This window comes from Balaenoptera musculus, chromosome 16 (genome assembly GCF_009873245.2).
Source record: "Balaenoptera musculus isolate JJ_BM4_2016_0621 chromosome 16, mBalMus1.pri.v3, whole genome shotgun sequence".
NCBI lineage: Eukaryota > Metazoa > Chordata > Mammalia > Artiodactyla > Balaenopteridae > Balaenoptera > Balaenoptera musculus.
This window is the reverse complement of record NC_045800.1, coordinates 14390210-14412246: the sequence shown is the minus strand read 5'-3', so window position 1 is coordinate 14412246 and position 22037 is coordinate 14390210. Positions and strand designations below refer to the sequence as shown.

The 22037-nt window shown below is 33.2% G+C and overlaps 1 protein-coding gene across 1 annotated transcript in view; it reads left to right on the top strand.

The window, feature by feature from the left end:
* Positions 1 to 22037, top strand: part of CCDC172 (coiled-coil domain containing 172) — a 63334-nt gene that overhangs the window by 25265 nt on the left and 16032 nt on the right. The window contains exons 4-7 of the mRNA XM_036829205.1: positions 1415 to 1531; positions 2723 to 2888; positions 17637 to 17738; positions 18101 to 18203. Of these exons, the coding sequence (XP_036685100.1) occupies positions 1415 to 1531; positions 2723 to 2888; positions 17637 to 17738; positions 18101 to 18203 (488 nt within the window). The remainder of the gene's footprint in view (positions 1 to 1414; positions 1532 to 2722; positions 2889 to 17636; positions 17739 to 18100; positions 18204 to 22037) is intronic.

Genomic DNA, 22037 nt, shown 5'->3' with positions numbered 1-22037 from the left:
TTAAGGTATTACTTCTCTGGAACTCATTTTATTCTCATTTATATAATATATACTAAATAGCTCAGAAGTATTTTCTTATTCAAAATAAATGTGCTAAAATTCATGATCATACTCTTGTTCACCATTGTTACCAGTTTCTATATAATTTTATAGATCAGACCATATGTTTTCTAATTTCTGTCTTCTCAGACAGTAAAATACTAACTGCCCATTCTCCCTTCCCCCAATTTTGAAAGTATTTTCTGAATTCCTTTGGTCATGTAAATTGCACCTTTCTAATCTTTCTCTATTGATGTCTTTCTTAAGATAAAGTTGATGAAATCAGCACCAAGTGCTGAAGGTATGGGCAGATGGGCTATGATATTATATAAATTTAAGATCATATTTTCTGTTTTATTTCAGCTGCTTTCTTTTTAATGCCAGTATTTCTAGGGCTTTTTAGCCATATCATTTCAAAATGTCTTTTAGGCCAACCCTTTGCCTCTGGACTAAACTATTCCTAAGCTCTTTATTATTCAATATCTTCTGGGACAGAGATTTCACAACCTGTCTCTCACCTTGAGGAAGTTCTTACAGCTAACATAAATCATGCTTTCTGCAATTTAAGTTGAATTTATTTCCTTTTCCTTTTCTCTGTGGAGATGGGAACAGCCCCAGATTTGAAGTGATGCTTTCTTATGAGGGCCAGTAGTGAATGTAGTGGAAAGATTATTTCCAGTCTGGCATCATTTTTAGCTTTTATATATTAAAGCTTCCTGACTTTCATTTCAATGTTCATGGTCTCAAGAGATGCTATTCTTTACAGCCCAAATGAAATAACAGTTACATATCTAATATTAATGTTTATTTTATCTTTTGCTAGTTAGAACCAAATGAGGTACTAAAATAAAAAATGAGTTCTCAAAACCCATTTGAAGACTTTAGCAGATTTGTGTTTTATTTGGTATAACTATAGTCATGGGACTAGGTTTTTGCCTGTGGTTTTTAGATTTTATCTCATAATTTGATTAGTCATGATTTATTCATCCATATCTTTCATGTAAGTGATGAGAATAGAAATTTGTTCTTTAAAACAAGCTGTCTTAAAGCAGATTTCAATGTGTGTCATCAAAAAGCTTTAGTACCTAAGGTACAAATTGTGCTAGGTATTAGAAAGGAAAAAAGTAAACACATTCTCTGCCCTTGAGGCACCTATAGTCTTATTAGGGGAAGAGATTATAAAAATTATAATTATAAAGCATTTGTAAAATAATTTAAGATAGAGCATATAAAGTAAGATGTCTAATGTGAATTTTATTTTTCATTTTAAAGATTAATATAAAAATTTTATACTGTACAGATCTGTTCTATTAACTAAGGTACCCTAAAATGTCTAATTGTTTCATTCTGATTTCTGTTTTTTTTTACTTTAAAGATTCAGCAGTTTTCTGAAAAAGCCTTCCTCTTACAGCTTTTGAAAACTCATGAAAATGCCTTAGAAAGACAGTGCAGTGAAATTACAAGCCAAAGGAATATGCTTCTCCAAACGTTTGTAAGTCTCCAGCCACTTGGAAAAATTTATTTCACTAACTGTATCAAAAAGTATTAAAATATACTTAGGTGTACTTTTAGAAAAAATTATCCGTATGCATATTGGCAGATAGTCATGTTCAGATATGGAACATTATTAAGTGCTATTTTAAACCAGTTGGTAGAGTAATATAGTTTGAAAGAATTTTATTGGCAGCATGCAGTATAGAAATTATTTGCAATTGTAATAAGCATAAAAGAAATAGTGAAATTGATTTGAATTGCTCAGGCTTCAAGACCTTGGTTTTAATGCTTTTGAAAGGCAGAGAGGTTCACACTTTAGGCATACTAATGGATGTGGGTGAAAAGATAGATTTTGTTTATCTTTTTATAATAAGTCAGAGCCAACAGACTCAGTAGTTTTAAATGATAAGGACAGTTTAGGAATATGATTTGTAACTAACTGCCATTTTGAAAAAATGCATTTTAAAATATTAAAAATAAATCTCTAAAGTCAGAATCAACCACCAAATGGTTATGAATGACATGGCCAGTTTCCAAATGTAGCTCATAATTAGTTACATTTCTTAGAAAAAAACTAGGAAAATGCAGTAATGTTTAGGTTCTACCATTGTCAAAAATTTAGGTACTAGCATTGTTTAAAGTTTTTGTAAATTCTTATTTCTACTCCATGTTGACATTTCATGAAATGTAGCTATTATTTAGAACTGAATTTGAAATGAATATGTAATTTTACCTTCATTGTCTAAATTTTAAAAGGTTTTCTTGGATTTCCTTTTTTGTTTTTCTTTTTTATCCTGTAAGACAGTAATTCCTTTGCGTGTAGACTTTCATTTTCAACTTTGGTTATTTAATTATTTTACCACCCATTTTGCAATGAAAAAACGGCATATATGGCTGTAAGTTTAATACACAAACAAATGCATACATAATGATGGGTGGTAGAATTTCTACCTCAATAATTGTCCTAAAACATTAAGGGTAAATCTTTCACATGAATATAGTTGGTTGTTACTATGTAATAACTTCAGTTTTTTAATTAATACTGCTGGAGGAGTATAGCATTTTAATCCCAGGAAGTATAATTTTCTATTTTGTTGTTAATATTTCCAAATGATTGCATTTTAAATCACTAAGGAAAAATATTGTTGCAATTAACACCTATATTTGTTCCTTTGTTTCCATTTTTCAGGAGGCTACAAAGAGAAAAGTGACAGAGGAGGAAGAAAAATTTATTAAGGAAATTACAGACTTCAATAATGAGTATGATATAACAAAGAAACGAGAGCTTTTGGTGAAAGAAAATGTCAAGATTCAAATATCTGACTTAGAAAACGAGGCAAACATTCTGAAAATGGGTATGAATACATAGTACCACCTCATTTATCTGATATTATTGAAAATAACTTATTTTGAATTAATGGTTTTTCCAGAAATTTAACTTTTTCATAAGTAAATTGGGTTATTGCATAGCTATTCTTTTACTTTTATCTTAATGGTATGTATCTTTTATTGTGAGCAGTCTCAAATTCTTTAGAAGTAGATGTGACATAAGCATTGATCATTTATTTAGTAATCAAATCTGTTCACTATCTGTTATGTGTTAACTACTCTTTTAGGTCCTGGAGATGTAAAACTAAAAAGTGAAGGGATCAAATCCATAAGCAAATGTTTATAGTAAAATGTGATAGAAGCTATAATAAGGGTAATACTGTTGCTGTGATCCTCATTTTACCATCAATGCAGTTTAAACTAGGAAACACGGTTACACAGCGAGGTGGGGAGAATTTCATTTCAGAAACAGTAGTATGCAGGTTATTGCAGTTTGTGATAAGATCCTGAACTAAAGAAGTTACCAAAGAGAGGAGACGATGAATTAAAGAGATGTTTAGGAAGAATGATAGGACTGTATCACTGATTAATGTAAACAGATATATAGAAAGTCAAGCATGAATCACAGTTTTCAAACTTAAGAGATTGGGTAGAATATGGTACCAGGAGGAAGAGCAGAGGTGGAGGTGAACTATAGCCTTTTCTGGACAAAAAGATTAAGTTTTATTTCAGGTAGTTTTAGTTGGAGATGTCTGTGGGATAAACAGGTGGAAATGCCCAGGTAGCAGGTGGAAATTTGGTCGTGAAGCTGATAAGAGAGATCAGAGCTAGAGTATTGGGTTTGGGAATACAGAGGAGTTGGTGACATAATTCAAAGGGAACCTGTAGAGGGAACATAGAGGAGGACCGAAGACCAAAGACAGAAACTGGGAAAGCATAACATTTAAGGAAAGGAAGAGAAGAAGAATGAGACAGAGATGTCAAAGAGGGCAAGGGGAGAACCAGCAGAGAGTAATATGTGATTTGGGGCAAGATGCTTAAGTTTTCTTTGCCTCAGTTTCCTCATCTGTAAAGACAGAGGATAATAATAATGACCTTAACAAGGTTGTTGTGAGGATTCAATGAAATAATATTTAAGTACATAGAATGCTACCGGGAACATAATTAAACCCTTACTAATATAGGGATTATACTTTTTAATTAGTTTAATTTTATAGATGAAGGAAATGAGGTTCTCAGAGATAAATTACTTCGGGTAGAGAGTGTAGGACAGAGGTTCTTAACCATAGGCACACATCTGGGAAGTTTTAAAAAAATATATTAAATGCTTGAGTCTCATCTCAGATTTATTGAATCAGGATATGGAACATAATTTTTTAAGTCCCTTAGATAATATTCATGTTTACTGCTATTTAATGATCACAGGTGTAGAACACAAGTTTAAATAGGTATTAACCTTAGGAGATACTCTAAAACTACCTTTCTTTAAAAAGTCATGGATATGACCATTTCTATTCGCGATAGTATTGGAAATTCTGACCAGATCAGTTAGGCAGGAAAAAGAAACAAAAGACATGCAAATTGGAAAGGAAGAAGTAAAATTATCTCTGTTCCCAGATGGCATAATCTTATAGGTAGAACACCTAACAATTCCACAAAAAAAAAACCAAACAAACTAGCAAAACAAACAGCTTAAGCTAATAAATATAGCAAAGTTGCAAATTAGTTGCATTTCTATGTACTAGCAAAGAGCAATCTTTCAAGATTCCACTTATAATAGCATCAAAAGGAATAAAGTACTTAGGAAAAAAAATAACCAAGGAGATTAAAGACTTGTACACTGAGAACTATAAAACATTACTCAAAGAAATTAGAGAAGACCTAAATAAATGGAAAGATATCCCATGTTCATGGATTGGAAAACTTAATATTGCTACTATGGTATTATTATCCAAAATAATCTACAGATTCAATGAAATCTCTATCAAAATCTCAACAGCATTTTTTTCATGAATAGAAAAACCTATCCTAAAATTTGTATGGAATCCCAAAGGATCCCAAATGGCCAAAACAAGAACAAAGTTGGAGGACTCAAAATTCCTGATTTCAAAATTTAGTAAAATGCTATGGTAATCAAAACAGTGTGATACTGGAATAAAGACAGACATATAGAACAATGGAATAGAATAGAGAGCTCAAATATAAACCCTTGTGTCAGATGATTTTTGATAAGGGTGCCAAGACCATTCAATGGGAAAAGACCGTCTTTTCAACAAATGCTGCTGGGAAAACTGGATACCACATGCAAAAGAATGAAGTTGGGCCCTTACCTTACACTATGTATGAAAATTAACTAAAAATGGATCAAAGTCGTAAACTTAAAAAATAAAATAATGAAGCTCTTAGAAGAAAACATATGGGAAACACCTCATGACATTGCATTTGGTGATGATTTCTTGGATACTGAAAACACAGGCAATAAAAGAAAAAATAGATAAACTATACTTGGTCAAAATTAAAATCTTTTGTACATCAAAGGACACTATCAAGAGAGTAAAAACACAACCCACAGAATGGGATAAAATATTTTCAAATCATATCTTTGATAAGGGATTAATACCCAGAATATTAAAAAAAAAACCATAACTCAACACCAAAAAAACAAAACCAAACCAAAAAAAACCCAATTAAAAAATGGGCAAAGGATTTGAATAGACCATTTTTCCAAAGAAATGGCCAGTAAGCTCATGAAAAGATGTTCAACCTAAATAGTCATTAGGGAAATGGAAATCAAAACCACAATGAGATATTGCTTAACACCCATTTAGGATGGCTGTTATTTAAAAAAAAAGTCAAAATCTCCACAACATGATATTCACACTGTTCAGGATGCAATCCAAAATTCCTTGACCTGTGAAGAATCAGTGAAACATGACCTAATGTCAAAAGAAAATAATGAGATGCCAAAACCACAGTGATCTAGATATTGGAGTTAAAAACTTTATAGCAGCTTTATTAACTATGCTCAATGAGTTAAGAAAAATGCACTTGTAATAGATGAAAAGCTAGGTAATCTCAGCAGAAAAATATAAAATGTAAAAAAGAATCAAATGAGCATTTTAGAACTGAAAAATATCTGAAATAAAAATGTCACTTAATAGCAGAATGGAGCTGACAGAGGAGCCAATGAACATAAAGCTGGATTAATAGAAGTTACCCAATCTGAAGAAGAGAGAAAAAATTGAAACAAAACAAAACAAAACAAAAAAATAGAAACTCAGGGACCTGTGGGACAATTTCAAAAGGTCTAACATGCAAATAATTAGAGTTTCTGAAGGAGAGAGGAGAGAGAATGGGGCAGAAAATATATTTGAAGAAATCATGGCAGAAAATGTCTTAAATTTGCTGAAAAATATTAATGCATAGATTCAAGAAGCTCAGCAAATCCAAACAAGATAAATTCAAAAAAATTCATGCCTAGGGACATAATAATAGTGACATTGTTGAAAAGCCAAAGATAAAAAAATCTTGAAAACAGGGAGCAATTAATCAAATGACCGTGTACTTGTCACTAGAAACCATGAAGTCAAGAAGATAGTGGAATAATGAAAGTGTTGAAAGAAAAGTAAATCTCTATATGCAGTGAAAAATCCTTCAAAAACAAAGGTAAAATAAAGACATTTTCAAGTAAAGGAAAATTAAGAGAATTCTTTGCCACCATGACTGAACAACAAGAAATGCTAAAGGAAGCTCTCCAAATAGAAGTAAAAATGACACCAGAGACAAACTCATATCTTAATTAAAATATACAGAAATGGCAAATAAAATATAAGTACCTATGTTTTCTCTTAATTTTTAAAAATACATATGATTTCTTAAAGCAAAAAATATATTGTCTTGTGGAGTTCATAATGAATGTAGAGGCAATTTGTATATATGTATGTCATATGCATACATGACAACTATAACATAAAGAAATGGAAAGGGGGCCTGGTAAGTGGATCTGTACAGTTCTGTATAACATTCAGAAAACCAGGAATAGAAGGGAACTTTCTTGATCTGATAAGTATCCTGTATGAAAAGCCTACAGCTAACATTATACTTAATGGTGAAATATTGAATACTAACATCATATATAATGGTGACATATTAAATACTTTCCCACAAAGATTGAGAATAAGGTAAGGGTGCCCATTGATACCACTTTTATTCAATATGTCTCTGGATGTCCTAGCCATTTTAGCTATTGCAACAAGACAAGGGGAAAAAAGGCATACAGATCAGAAAGAATAAAAATAAAATTGCCTCTATTAGTAGATTACATGATTGTTTATGTAGAAAATAGTAAGGAATTTACAAAACAATTACTAAAATTAATAAGTGAATAAAGTAATGCAAGATTGATGTATAAAAATCAGTTGAATTTTTATGTGCTAACAGCAAACAATTAGAAAATGGAATAAAAATGCCATTTAAACAGGATCAAAAAATAACATAGGAACAAATTTAACAGAAGACATGCAGGACTTCTACATTGTAAACTGAGCATTACTGAGAGACATTAAGGAAGAACTAAATAAATAGATATACCATGTTCAGGGATTGGAAAATTCAATTTTTTTAATATGTCAGTTCTCTTCAAATGGATCTTAGGTTCAACAGAATCTCAGTAAAAGTCCCGTTAAGTTTTATTAAATCTCGACAAGCAGATTCTAATATTTATATGGAAATACAAATGACTTAAAATAGCCACAATTTTTAAAAAATAGAACAAAATTTAGAGATTTATACTCCCTGGTTTCAAAATTGCTAAAAAGCTACAATAATCAAAAAAAACAAAAAACAAAAAACAACAACAAAAAAAAGCTACAATAATCAAGATAATGTGTCATTGGCTTAAGAATAGGCACATAGATCACTGGAATGGAAAAGAGTCCAGAAATAGACGTATGCATATATGGTCAACTGATTTTCACCGCTGGTAGCAAGGCAATTCAGTGGGTAAAGGAAATTCATTCATCAATTACAAAACAATGATTCTTAACTTTTACTTCACACCATATTAAGAATCAACTCAGAATGGGCATACACCTAAACATAAAAGCTGAATTTATGAAACTCCTAAGAGAAAACGTAGTAGGAAACCTTCACCATCTTGGAATAGGCAATGATACCTAAAATAGGACCCAGAAACATAAACCGTAAAAGAAAAAAATACATTGGACTTAAAATAAATATAAAAATACTACTTAAAAATGAAAAATCAAAGCACAGACTTGGAGAAAATATTTGCAGTATACATATCTGGCAATGTACTATTATCCAGAATATAATGAACTCTTACAACTTAATAAGAAGGCAACAAAACTGATTGTAAAAGGGGGAAAAGATTTGAACTTTGCAAAAGAGTATATACTAATGACCAATGAACATGTGAAAAGACACTCAATATCTTTAGTCATAAGGAAAATGCAAATTAAAACCATGATGTGATATCACTGTATATTCACTTAATTAAAATTAAAAAGCTTTATCATAGTAAATGTCGACAAGAATATGGAGCACTTGAAATACATATGGTAGTGATGAGAATGTAAAATAAATCATACAACCACTTTGGAAAATTGTTTTACAGTTTCTTAAAAAGTTAAACATACTCCAGAGAAATGAAGCATATGTTCACACCACCAAGTTTTTAGCAACTTTATTCATAAAACTGAACATAACTTAAATGTTAAGAGGTTAATTAAGATTAAGAGGAGAATGGATAAACAAAACTGGTATATCCATGCAATGGAATACTCAACAATAAAAATAACAAATCTGCTGACACACACCATGGATGCATCTCAGAATGATATGGTGAGTGAAATAAGCTAGACACAGAAAAATACGTACTATATACAATGCAAACTATGTGACAGCAATCAGAAAGTGACAACAAGCAGATCAGTGGTTGCCTAGGTTGGGATGTATGAACTGCAAAGGGGCACAGGAATTTGGGGGGATTAATGGAAATCTATTATTTCTTGATTATGGTGGTGGTTTCACAGTATATATGATGGTAAAAACTCATGAAATTGTGTGCTATAAATGTATGTACTTTATGTAAATTACTCCTCTATAAAAATGATAGAGAAAAAAGGTCCTTGATGCCACAAATAATGTAGGAGCCCCCTATTTTGTGTTCTTTCTTCCAGAAATATGAATTTATTTTAACAGATTTGCTTTCATGGTGCTTGATACTGTTCATTCTTTATACTTTCAAAACGTCTGTAGGGTTTCCATATGAAATTTAATCTCCATAATGGCAGGGACTTCGTTTTGTTTAATGCTCTATCTCCAACAGTATAAATGAGATAATTATAAATCGATGACTGCTTCAAAAAGAGAAGTACAAACTGATATGAGAACATGTAAGGGAACCTAACCTGGACTAGGTAGTTAAGGAAGGACTACCTGAGCAAGTGACTTTCAGACTGAGCCCTGAAGTGTTAGGGATTAGCCAAATGAGAGGTTTGGGTCTAGATGTCAGATAGTTAGATATTTAACTTAAGAGCTCAGAGAGAGGTTTGGGCTAGAGCTATTAAATTTGGGGAATCACCCAGGGAGAGTGTATTGAAAGAAAATACTAGAACCCTGAGTAACACCACGACTTTCAAGAAGAGGAAGAAAGCCAGCAGAGTGTGAGAAAGAGCTTCGAGAAATTTAGGCACATTCAAGAAAGGATACATTGCTCTGTGAAGTTGGGATCACCTAGGGGAGAGAGTATTTGAGGTTGTATTTGAGAATATTTGACAAAGCTGCCAGACTGTCAACCATAAGGACTAAGAAGCAGCAGTTGGATGTCCCTGGTGATCTTTAGGAAAAGCAACAGATTGAGGTAATTAGAGAAGAAGGGCAGAAGCCGGGTTGTAATGAGTTGAGCAGTGAGGAGAGGAAATGGTGACCATGAGCATAGATAAGTCTTCGAAGAAGTTTCTCTGCAGATAAGATAGAAAGTCCAGTAACCCAGGAGGATGTGAGGTCAGGGGAGGGTTTTTAGTGGGAAAGTGGGATTGTCCTTTTTTCATTTTTCTTTTTTGAAATGGGGGATATTTGAACATATTTAAATATTGATGGATTGGAGCCAGTAGGGAGGTAGAGTTGAAAATTACAGAAAGAAGCTGAATTCCCAGTGAAGATGGGCAACGGTACACAGGTGGTGGGACTGGTGGTGATTCAAGAAGAAAACAAAATAAAATAAAAATAAAAATTAAGAAACAACCTACATGAACAACAACAAGGGCCTCTAATAATCTGAGTATGTTATCTGTACTTTTGTGAATGTATTTGTGTGGTAAAAATCTACTAATGAAATTGCTAAATCAAAGGGAAATATTAAGAGACTTAATACTAAATTACACTCCTTATAGCACTGAATTAATTTTCCTACCAACTGCATAGGAAAATGCCTGTTTTCCTAAATTATTATCTCCTACCATTACCAATCTGGGCATTATCAATGACTTTAATCTTTGCCAATCTGACAAGTCAAGATGTTATTTTCATTGTTGGTTTAATTAGCATCTCTTTGATTTTGCACTATGTTGAATTTATCTGAATTTATTGACCATTTATATTTGTCTTTTTCTGTGAACAATCTGTTAATATTCTTTGTTCATCTTTATGTATTTTTATTCTTACTGATTTATATGAGCTTTTTGTAAATTAATGAAGTTAGCCCTGTGTCATGTGTTATAAATTTGTGTCCTAGTTTATTGTTTACCTTTGACTATACTTATAGTATGTATGTATATGTCTCTCTGTGTGTCTGCATATGTCTGAATGCCATATAGAAATGTTAAACTTTTGCAGTCATCTTCATCAATCTTTTCCATTATGGCTTCTGGATTTTGTCTCCAGCTTAGAAAGAGTTTTACTATTAATCATGACACCAGATTGAAACTTTCTTTCTTCTCCTTCTCTCTCTTTCTTCTCCTTCACTCTCTCTACCCTCTTTTTCTTTCCCTCCCTACCCTCCCCCTTTTGAGATGATCATATATGCTTTTCCCACTTTAATCTATTAACATAGTGAACTTTGTTAATAAATATCCTATTATTAGCCTTACTTAGCTGTGGTCTCTAATGTTTTCTTTAAGATTTTTGCATCAGTATTTATAAGTGAGATTAATCTTTTTGTGTGTGTTGTATTGACTTAACAGAAAGAATGTAAAAGCTTTCTTCTTTCTCCAGCTGGAAAAAATGTAAATACTAGAATTATCAACTCCTTCAAGGTTCAAAAGAATTCACCTGTGAAACTGTTTATGGTGACTGTTTCTCCCTGGTGGTGCTGGTGGAGAAAGGAGTTACTCAAATTTTAAGCACATACTAGAGCCATTTTCTTCTCAGAGCAGTTTTAGTTTCCATTTGTCTTCTGTCCCGTCAGTGGTTGCTCTTCCATTCCCTTTTCTAGTTTGTACCACCATATCAGTTATTTCCTGATACTTGATTTTCCTCTTCTCTCTTCCTTCTTCTGCTGGCTGTCCCCTCTGACCTTTCCCATTGAGCTTTTAGACCATAACTTTGGTTAGTCAGCCAGTTACATTGGGTTTTGAATAATCTTCATCTTCATCTCTCCATAGCTATTTTATTATTTTCTGCTACTTAGAGTTTTCTTTCCACTGCCTGATATCTTCCTTGATTTATTAGTTTTTAACTTCAGATGTGGATGCTATTCTTACCCCTTGAAGTTGCCAAGATATTAACACCCATATATTTTTAGAAGGAATTACTAGTTCTGGACTATTACTATGAGCCTCTTAATGTAGTTACATTATGTTTTACAGTATCATGATAAACATAGCAAACCAAGTTCCTCAACTTGTTTTGCCAGCCCTGCACAACCTAGTGGTTCTCCACCTTCTAGGGATACCTTATGTGTATGCGTGTGTGTGTGCACACAGACGTGCATGTGTATGTGTTACAATATTACATAGATGTCCTGGGAAGGCCTCACTGATGAGGTGTGTTTTGAATAAAGCCTGAAAGAAGTAAGAGAATGAGCCAAATGAATATCTGGGGGAAGAGCATTTCAGACAGAAGGATAGCTGATATAAAGCCTACAAAGGGAGATTGTGCCTAATCTGATTTCGAGGGAAAACAAAGAGCCTAATGTTGTTGTTGTTTTTTTAAATTTATTTATTTATTATTTATTTATTTTTGGCTACATTGGGTCTTCATTGCTGCATGCGTGCTTTCTCTAGTTGCAGTGAGCAGGGGCTACTCTTCGTTGCAGTGCATGGGCTTCTCATTGTGGTGGCTTCTCTTGTTGCAGAGCACAGGCTCTAGGTGCGCGGGCTTCAGTAGTTGTGGCTTGTGGGCTCTAGAGTGCAGGCTCAGGAGTTGTGGTGCATGGGCTTAGTTGCTCCGCGGCATGTGGGATCTTCCCGGACCAGGGCTCGAACCTGTGCCCCCTGCATTGGCAGGTGGATTCTTAACTACTGCACCACCAGAGAAGTCCCAAGAGCCTAATGTCTTTAGAGTAGAAGGAGAGGTCGTGAGGTCAGAGAGGTGACAAGATACAGCCACTGTGGAAAACAGTTTGGGGGTTCCTTAAAAAACTAAAACTAGGACTACCATATGACCCAGAAATCACACTACTGGACATATACCCTGAGAAAACCATAATTCAAAAAGACACATGTACCCCAGTGTTCATTGCAGCACTATTTACAATAGCCAGGACATGGAAGCAACCTAAGTGTCCATTGACAGATGAATGGATAAAGAAGATGTGGTACATATATACAATGGAATATTACTCAGCCATTAAAAGGAATGAAGTTGGGTCATTTGTAGAGTTGTGGATGGACCTAGAGAGTGTCATACAGAGTGAAGTAAGTCAGAAAGTGAAAAACAAATATCTTATGTTAATGCATATATGTGGAATCTAGAAAAATGGTATAAATGATCTTATTTGCATAGCAGAAATAGAGACAAATGTATGAATACCAAGGGGGAAAGGGGGAGTGGGAGCAATTGGGAGATTGGGATTGACACATAAACACTATTGATACTGTGTATAAAATAGACAACTAATGAGAACATACTGTATAGCACAGGGAACTCTGCTTAATGCACTGTGGTGACCTAAATGGGAAGGAAATCCAAAAAAGAGGGGATATATGTATATGTATAGCTGATTCATTTTGCTGTACAGTAGAAACTAACACAACATTGTAAAGCAGCTATACTCCAATAAAAATTAAAGAAAAAGAACTCAGATCATTTAAAACCTGTGGGCCATTCGAAAAACTTTGGCTTTTACCCAAGTGAGATCAGAAGTCATTGGAGAATTTTGAGCACAGGAGTGAAGGGTCTCACATATGCTAATAGGATTTCTTTGGCCTCAGTTGAAAACACACTTAATGGAGGTAAAAGCAGAAACAGAAACCTAGGGAAAAGTGGCAGTAATCCAGACCAGAGATAATGATGGCTTAGTTTAAGACTGTAAGCAATTGAAATGGTGAGAGGTGTTTGGATTCTGGATAAATTTTGAAGATGGACAAGTAGGATTTCATGATGGATTAGATGTGGGGTGTGAGAGAAAGAGAGGCATTAACAGTTGACTCCAAGTTTTTTTGGCCTGAGCACCTAGAAGTATTGGTATTTGGTATTCAATATATATTTGTGAAATTAATAAATGTTTATTTATTTTGAACATCTGATAATTCATAGATAAAAGGGTCCATCACTTTTGGCTTCAAAATAATGACTATAATGATTGTCACAACATTTTTCTCAAAATGTCCCTCTTATTTATTTCTTCCAGTTGGTGAATCAGTTTTTCTTGGATGTTAGATAAGAGGAAGCATATTACACACCTTGCTTGCTAGTATTCTTTAAAGATAGGCAATGTGTGTACAGTTATATGAGAAAGAAAACTCACATGTCAAAAGATGGGAATGAATTTTCATTGTCTTAATTTGGTTTAATATTCATAGCCATAAAACCTAGCTTGATTAGAACTTCTTGGATTTTAAGCAGTGGAAGGAAGTAAAAAGTTATCACCACATCAGTTATACCTCAATAAAGCTAAAAAATAAAAGTAATAACAAAATTAAAATGAGGCAGTAGAAAAGTGGGAAAAAAGTTTTACCACAAACATTGTGTTTATTCTTTCTGTTGTGTAAGTGTCATAAGGAATTGATGCACTTGTCTTATTTTTTGGGAGGGAAGAAACAGTCTTGGAACCATGCCTTTTCCATTTAGCCTAGAGAGTTAGGACTAAGAAAAATAATACATTCTCTACCTCAGGAATGTTTAAGTCCAAAATTTCTCTATCATTCTTGCCCAAGTTTTACAAAGATATTTTATCATTTTATCATAGAATGTCTGATAAATCAGTTAATAATGAATAAAATATTGTTTCACTTTTTAAATCTCTTAAAGATTGTAATGGTATCCTGGAATACTTCTCTTAATTATTAGCATGTAGTTATGTTTACATTTTAAATATTTATTAAAGGAGCAGAAGCATAAATGTGAGTTTATTAATTTTTTTCAAAGAACTGTTCATTTTAAATTAATTGACAAAAACATGGATAATAAAAAATTTTAATTCAATTATATGATTTGAGTTCAGTTCAGCACACTCTCTTAAGCACATGCTGTGTGTTCTGTATATGTTATGACAAGCACTGTACAAGAATTGGAGTTTAAAGATAAATGAAAGCTCCTGTTTTTAAGGAGCTTATGGTCTACTATGGGAGATAGACAAGTAAAAGGATAATTTAAATAGTATGTGGAGAACTTTCACTTATAATCAGGAAGGAGCACAACACAAACAACTAGAACTGAAGAAAATATATTAAAAACTATTTTTACATATTGAGGACAAGAGACTGTTCAAGACTATGATTACGAGAAGGGAAACACATGAGGTATGATTACCCTAGCATTTTACCTGGATGCAATTCTTTGACAGCAGGACTGAGAGGGGGAACTTAAGCAAAGCAGAGTGGTCTGATTGAGTTGAGGAAACAAAGATTGGAGTTCAGGGAGGCTGAGTTAGCTGAAATTGTCAGGACAATGTACTTGAGAGGAAAGAACTACACAGACAAAAAACTCCAGAAATCTTCATAGAGGTTGCTTTGAGCCTTTGGCTATATATTACTCTGTGCATACATTCGGGAAAACCACTAGGCTGAGTGAAGAAAAACTGCTGAGGAGTCATAATCATAAGGTCAACAATTCTAAGAGCTCACACAGGAGACATTCATGTTCCATCCTGTCAGAATAGAAAGATCCCATTAAACAGAAGAGTCCTGCCTTAATAGCAAGATTAAATTAGCCTTAGACTTAAGGCTCTTCTGGACACACTCTTTTAAAAAAAATCTTAAAAGCAAGGTTTGGACTTAATCATGTTACCTAACTGCCTGCTAAATAACAAGCACCAACATGCTTTAAGGGAAGAGATCGAAATTCAAACATTCAAGAAAGTAGTGAACACAATGTCTAGTATCCAATTAAAAATCACTATACATGTGAAAAAGCCAGTTGTAACTCATAGCAAGGAGGAAATTAGGTCAATAGAAACACCTCTAGAAATCATAGAGATAATGCAATTAGCAGAGAAAGACTTTTAAAATTATTCTTATAAATATACTCAAGACTCAAGAGTATATAAATATACTCAAGTATATAAATATACTCATGAATATAATGAAGAGATAAATAAAAGATATAAAAATAATCAAAGATTCAGAAAAATCATTTGACAAGATCCAACACCCTTTCATGGTTTAAAAAAAAAATTCAATACAGAAGACATAGAAGGGACCATTCTCAACCTGATAAAGGATATCTATGAAAAACCCATGGTGAATGCTATTAATGATGAAAGAATGAAAATTCCTCACCTAAGATTGGGAAAATACAAAGATATCCACTACTACTACTTCTATTCAACATTTTGCTAGAGATTTTAGCCTGGGCAATCAGGCAAGAAAAAGAATTAAAAGACATCTAGACTGGAAAGGAAGAAGTAAAACTATCTCTATTTGAAGATAACATGATCTTGTGTATAGAAATCCTAAGGAATCCACCGGAAAACTATTTGAGCTAATAAACAAGTTCAGCAAGGTTGCAGGATATTAGATAAATATATACAAATCAATTATATTTCTATATACTAGCAATGAACAATTTGTAAGTTAAATTAAAGAACATTCCATTTACAATCAAAAAGAGTAAAATACTTAGGAATACATTTAACAAAAGTTCAAGACTACAAAAAACATCATTGAAGGAAATTAAAGAAGACCTAAATAAATGGAAAGTCATCCTAAGTTGATGGATTGGAAGATCTAATATTGTTAAGATGGCAATACTCCCAAATGTGATCTACAGATTCAATATAACCCCTATCAAATATTCTAGCTGGCTTTTTGCAATCTGACCCTAAAATTTATAGAAATGCAAAGGACCAATAATAGCCAAAACAAACTTGAAAAAGAACAGAGTTGGAAGACTCACACTTCCTGATTTCAAACTTAGAACAAAGCTGCTGTAATCAAGACAGTGAGGTGCTGGTATGAGTATGGGCATATAGATCAAGGGAATATAATTGAGAATCCAAAAATAAACCCATACATTTATGGTCTATTGATTTTTACACATATGCCAAGACAATTCATTTGCAAAAGAATAGTCTTTTTAAATAAAGGTGCTAGGATAACTGGATATCCCCATGCAAAAGAATGAATGTGGACACGTACCTCATACTGTACACAAAAACTAAATCAAAACAGATCAAAGACCTATAAGAGCTAAAAATATAAAACTCTTAGAATAAAACACAGTTGTAAATCTTCATAACTTAGGATTAGGAAATGGTTTTCTAGGTATTCACAAGCAACAAAAGAATAGATAAATTGGACTTCATCAAAATTAAAACTCGAGTTTCAAAGGACACTATCAAAAAAGTGAAAAGACAACCCACAGAATTGTAGAAAATATTGGCAAATCATGTATCTAATAAGAGACTAGCATCCAGAATATATAAAGAACTCTTACAACTAAACAATAAAAAGAAAACCCAGTTTTTTTAATGGACAAAGTATTTAAAAAGGCATTTATCCAAAAAAGGCATACAAATGGCCACATGAAAGACGTTCAAAATAATTAGGAAAATGCAAATCAAAACCACAATGAGATGCCACTAGCCTGGCTATAATAAAGGAGTAGATAAGAGTTGGATAGGCTGTGGAGAAATTGGAAACCTCATACATTGCTGGTAGAAATGTACAATTATACAACTACTTTGGAAAACAGTTTGACAGTTTCTCAAAATGTTACACCTAGAGTTACCCTATGACCCACAATTCCACTCCCTGGTATTTCAAGATAATTGAAACCATATGCCTGCCTAAGAACTTGTACATGAATGTTCATAGCAGCATTGTTCATGGTAACCAAAAAGAGAGTAGAGTTTTCTTATTTCATTGGGAAGCTTGTTTTACTTAGTAATATGACGCTATTTTGAATTCTCTTTCAGCAGTCTAACCCTCAACTAACTTGTTCTTTTGTATCCAGTTGTTGCTTAAATAATCCTGGTCAGTTTATTAAGAAACAGTTCCTACCTGGCCAAGGGAAGCTGTTGGGACTTAAAATTTACCATATACTGCTTAAATTTTTACTACACAAGAAAAAGTTAATCATTCCTGACATACATAAGGCAAAACTTAAAATAGTTAAAATATGTTTTTTGGTTTTTGTCTATTTGTTTCTAGAAATGAAGTCAGTGGAACATGATAGTGGCCAGTTAAATGAACTTCAAAAACAAAAGAGTGAATTGATACAAGAATTATTTACTTTGCAGAGAGAGCTTAAAGGTATCACCTTTATGAGTTAGTTTATTTTGCTGATGAATATTGTTATATATCTACTATACGGTAGTATTATTCTTTCAAAATGTATTCACCTATTGGGATATAGTGCTGCTATTGATGTAAAAAAGGAACAGGTAAAGCACTGAACTGATCAGTGTTAGATCTGGTATTTTTTATGTCACAAATTTTGTTAAGATCTTTTTTTGTGTGTGCCTTTATTTGCTACATTAAAGTAGAAAAATAAAAATCACTGATACATATATTTTACATGAAGCACTAAAATTGAGTATTGTTCTTATGAATGAATAAAGATAACCTTTATGTTTAATTTTTTAAAGATTGTAAGAATTTTCTTAATTGTTTAGGTTTTGAAGATAAAAAAAAAGAAGCCGTTTGTACTACCAAGTACCTAGAGGCAGAAAAAATAAAAATCAGTGAAAAGCCTCAAAATGATGCTGAATGCTTAAGGTAAGAATTGCCTATTATACTTCGGTATAAAATCTGGTAATTTTCCAAGTTCTCAAGTAGATTTCAGCATAAAACTAAACGCACAGTTGTTTCTTTTTTAAGTTCGTTTAAGAAATTATTTCCTTCTATGTGTATTCTGAAACATACTAATAAGCAAACACTTTACTGGCTAGAAAGTGCTACACATAAGTTTCACGATGCATCAGGTCGATAAGGTTGAAATCAATTTTATCTTTTCATATACCTCATGGTCTCAGAGTTATTCATATCCTAACAGATTAAGATATAGTATTGTTTCCATGACTCTCTTTTTTATTATCCTAACTTTCTGGAGTGAAATGATTGAAATTATTTTTTGTCCTTCTAGATTTCAGGGGAAAAAAACACAGTCTACTATTTTACTTGAAATCTGTCACTCTGGTTTTGGGCCTAAAGATTGAAAATGTATTTTCTGTATGGAATATTTAGATTTTTTTTAATGCATTTGGATAATGAAAGAATAGCTGAGGTTTGAAATGACATAATTATATACCAAAGGAGAACACCCCCCCCAGTTTATTAATTTCACTGTTATTTATTAATAATTCAGTGTTATATTTGCTGGCTTAATTTTAAAGAACTTCCTATACTTTCTACATTTAATGTAAGAAACAGAAACCTCATTACCAAATCTACGTAGAGGCAAATGAAGACTTCTTTCACATAAATCATATAGGAAATAAGTCCACTAGAGCTGAACAAATGCTTCATATTAGCAGTGTATTGCCTTAGGCCATAATTTTAGTAGATTGTGAGAAAATATCTGCAATTTAATTTTATGTTAAGTTTTATAAGCATGAAATATCAATCTCTTGGGTGATATGTTTGATGCAGAATGAGTTTCTGTAATGACAGTCTGCTCATTGATTTTTTTACACTTTTAAAAATGGTAATGCCCACTGGTATCATTATAGTTAGTAGTAAAGGGGCTTCCAATATGAACTCCAGTTTTGTTTATCACTCAGTCATAAAAATTTGCCCTGGATTAAAATTAAACACACAAAGTCTGTTAGAGCTTTTCCTTCACAGATGGTGACAAAGGAAATTTGGATAGAAAGAAACATCAATCAATATACCTAGTCCGTTCTTTGCATTTTAGCAGTTATTGAATGAAACGCCAATATTTATCAATTCCCACTTTAAATTCTTTAATATGTGTAGCTTAGTTTCCCTTCTGGTATGTTCCATAAAAGTTATTTCAAGTGTGAACAGCAGAGTCAAAATACTAAGTGTAAAGATTTTAGAAAAGAGGGCCATCAGTCTTATAATTAGTGCAATAACAAGGAGCTAATGATGGCAAGAAATGATATATTTACTGAACATCATTAAGGCCAAAATTAAGTTGGTTTTATCCCTAAATTTTGGAATAGAATAATCTTTTTCGTCTGTGTGTTCAAATGTATACTGAATTCTATAGTAATTGCCTTTATCTTAAATTTTCAGGTTTAACTACTCTTGGTATAGATGCTATTTTTATAGCAGGGTTTCTCAGCCTTGGCACTGTTGAGATTTGGGGTCAGGATATTCTTTGCTGTGGGAGAGCTGTCCTATGCAGTGTAAGATATTTATTAGCATTCTTGGCCTCTACCAACTAGATGCCAGTAGCACCACCCACCCCTAGTTGTGACAAACCAAAAATGACTCCAGATATTGCTGAATGTCCCCTGGGCAGAGACGGGTGGGCAAAATTGTCCCCAGTTCAGAACCAGTTTTATTTTAAAGTTATTATAATTGTACTTCTACTTTTATTAAACTTTAACCAGTAAGAAAGCAATTACTGGTTACAAAAAGTTACAAAAAATTAATTACAAAAAATTAATACTTCATCTCTATGAACTTATTGTTTCTACTTTTTGTAATTAGAAAATTTTGATGCATATTTTATTCTGTCTATATTATTGAAATTCTTTTGTAATGATTATGTTTTTATAAAGTTAATCTGCCATGTCCAGGTTGCTTATTGGACTCTAACTTAATGCCATCCATTAATGGAGAGAACTAGTACTTTATTTATTTATTTTTTTAACACCTTTATTAGAGTATAATTGCTTTACAATGGTGTGTTAGTTTCTGCTTTATAACAAAGTGAATAAGCTATACATATACATATATCCCCATATCTCCTCCCTCTTGCGTCTCCCTCCCACCCTCCCTATCCCAGCCCTCTAGGCGGTCACAGAGCACGGAGCTGATTTCCCTGTGCTATGCGGCTGCTTCCCACTAGCTATCTATGTTACATAAAGCAGAGACCATTAAACTGTAGTGAATATAAAGTACTGGTTGAGAACCAGTACTTTATATTCACAACAGTTTAATGGTCTCTGCTTTAGGTAATCTTCCCCTATTTATAAATTACAAGATGTTTGTTTATTTAAAAGATTCTAATGTGAAGAGTGTGGGCTCATTAATTAACACATGTTAAAGCAACTAACTTATAGAATATTGCTATGATTAATACCTAAACCAGAGGTTGTGTTAATTTCTAAGAAGCGTCCCTGAGGGTTGTATAACAGACCAAGCTAGTTTTTTCGCATAGTCCAGGAAGGACAGAAATGTTAAATCTCAGGGTCTCGAGAGGCAGTAAGCATAGAGGTTAAGATTACAAACACCTTTGAATCCCAGCTCTGCTATTTACTAGGTTTGTGACCTTGGACAAGCAATTCAACTGGTCTATGCCTCATTCTCTACATCTATAAAATGAGGTTAATAATGGCCCTACCTCACAAGACTCTAGCAAAAATTAAATGTCTTAATGTATACAAAGCCCTTACAACAGTGCTCGGTACACAGTAAATGCTCTGTAATTATTAGACATAATTATAATTGTATAATTACTTATGATTTCATTTTTATTTCATACTATCCATGTGAATTTCATGCCTTTCAGGCTTCTTTCTCATGTTTTTCTCCTGCCTGTCCTTTAAGTGCAGAGGCTCCCTAAAGTTTAGTCACTGATTGTTTTCTTACTGTGTGCTCTCCATGGGCTGTCTCATCGGGTCTAAAGTTTGAGTTGTCATCCACAGATAATTTCCAAATCTTTGTCACTAATCCCTCCTTCCTAAGCTCCAGTTCTGAATTCCCAAGAATTTAATATAAACATAGAAATAGATCTGAAGTGATGCTGCCCTGATTAAACAAACAAAAGCATAATCTGTGCTCTCTCCCTGCATTTCTATCACATACTCTATTCTACTAGCACATCAGAATACTATTTGTGGAATTCCAAATATGCCACAGGACTTCACACCTCTGTATCTTTCTCTTTTTTCTCTATTAGTTACAAATCTGATTTAGTCTTCAAGGCCTAGCTCACATGTCATTTTTCCTAAGTAAACCCAAAATGTAGCAGGCATGTTTGATGTGTTCAGAAATCTCATCATTCTCACCCTACCCGCGTCCATCACCAAGTTTTGTTGCTTTTACCTCCAAAATATTTCTTGAATCCTTCCACTTCTCTCTCCATGGCTACCATCCTAGTTCTAGCCACTACTCTCTCTCACCTGGATCACAGTAACAATCTCTCTCTGCTTTCCCGTCATCCACTCTTGCAACCTTCATTGCATTATAAATTGAATAGTGTCAGCCCCCTTATTAAAATCATCCTAAAATCCGTGACTCGTCACAATATGGTATATGATCACCTCCCTGATGTTATTTTCAACCATGGTCCCCTTCTCACTCTGCTCCCTCAAGCACTCCGAGCTTTCTTCCACCGAAGACCTTTATCTATGCCTTTCTTTCTCCTCAAGTTATCTGTTTGCCCCTTGCCTGCTTGTCTCCTACCTGGTGGGACAT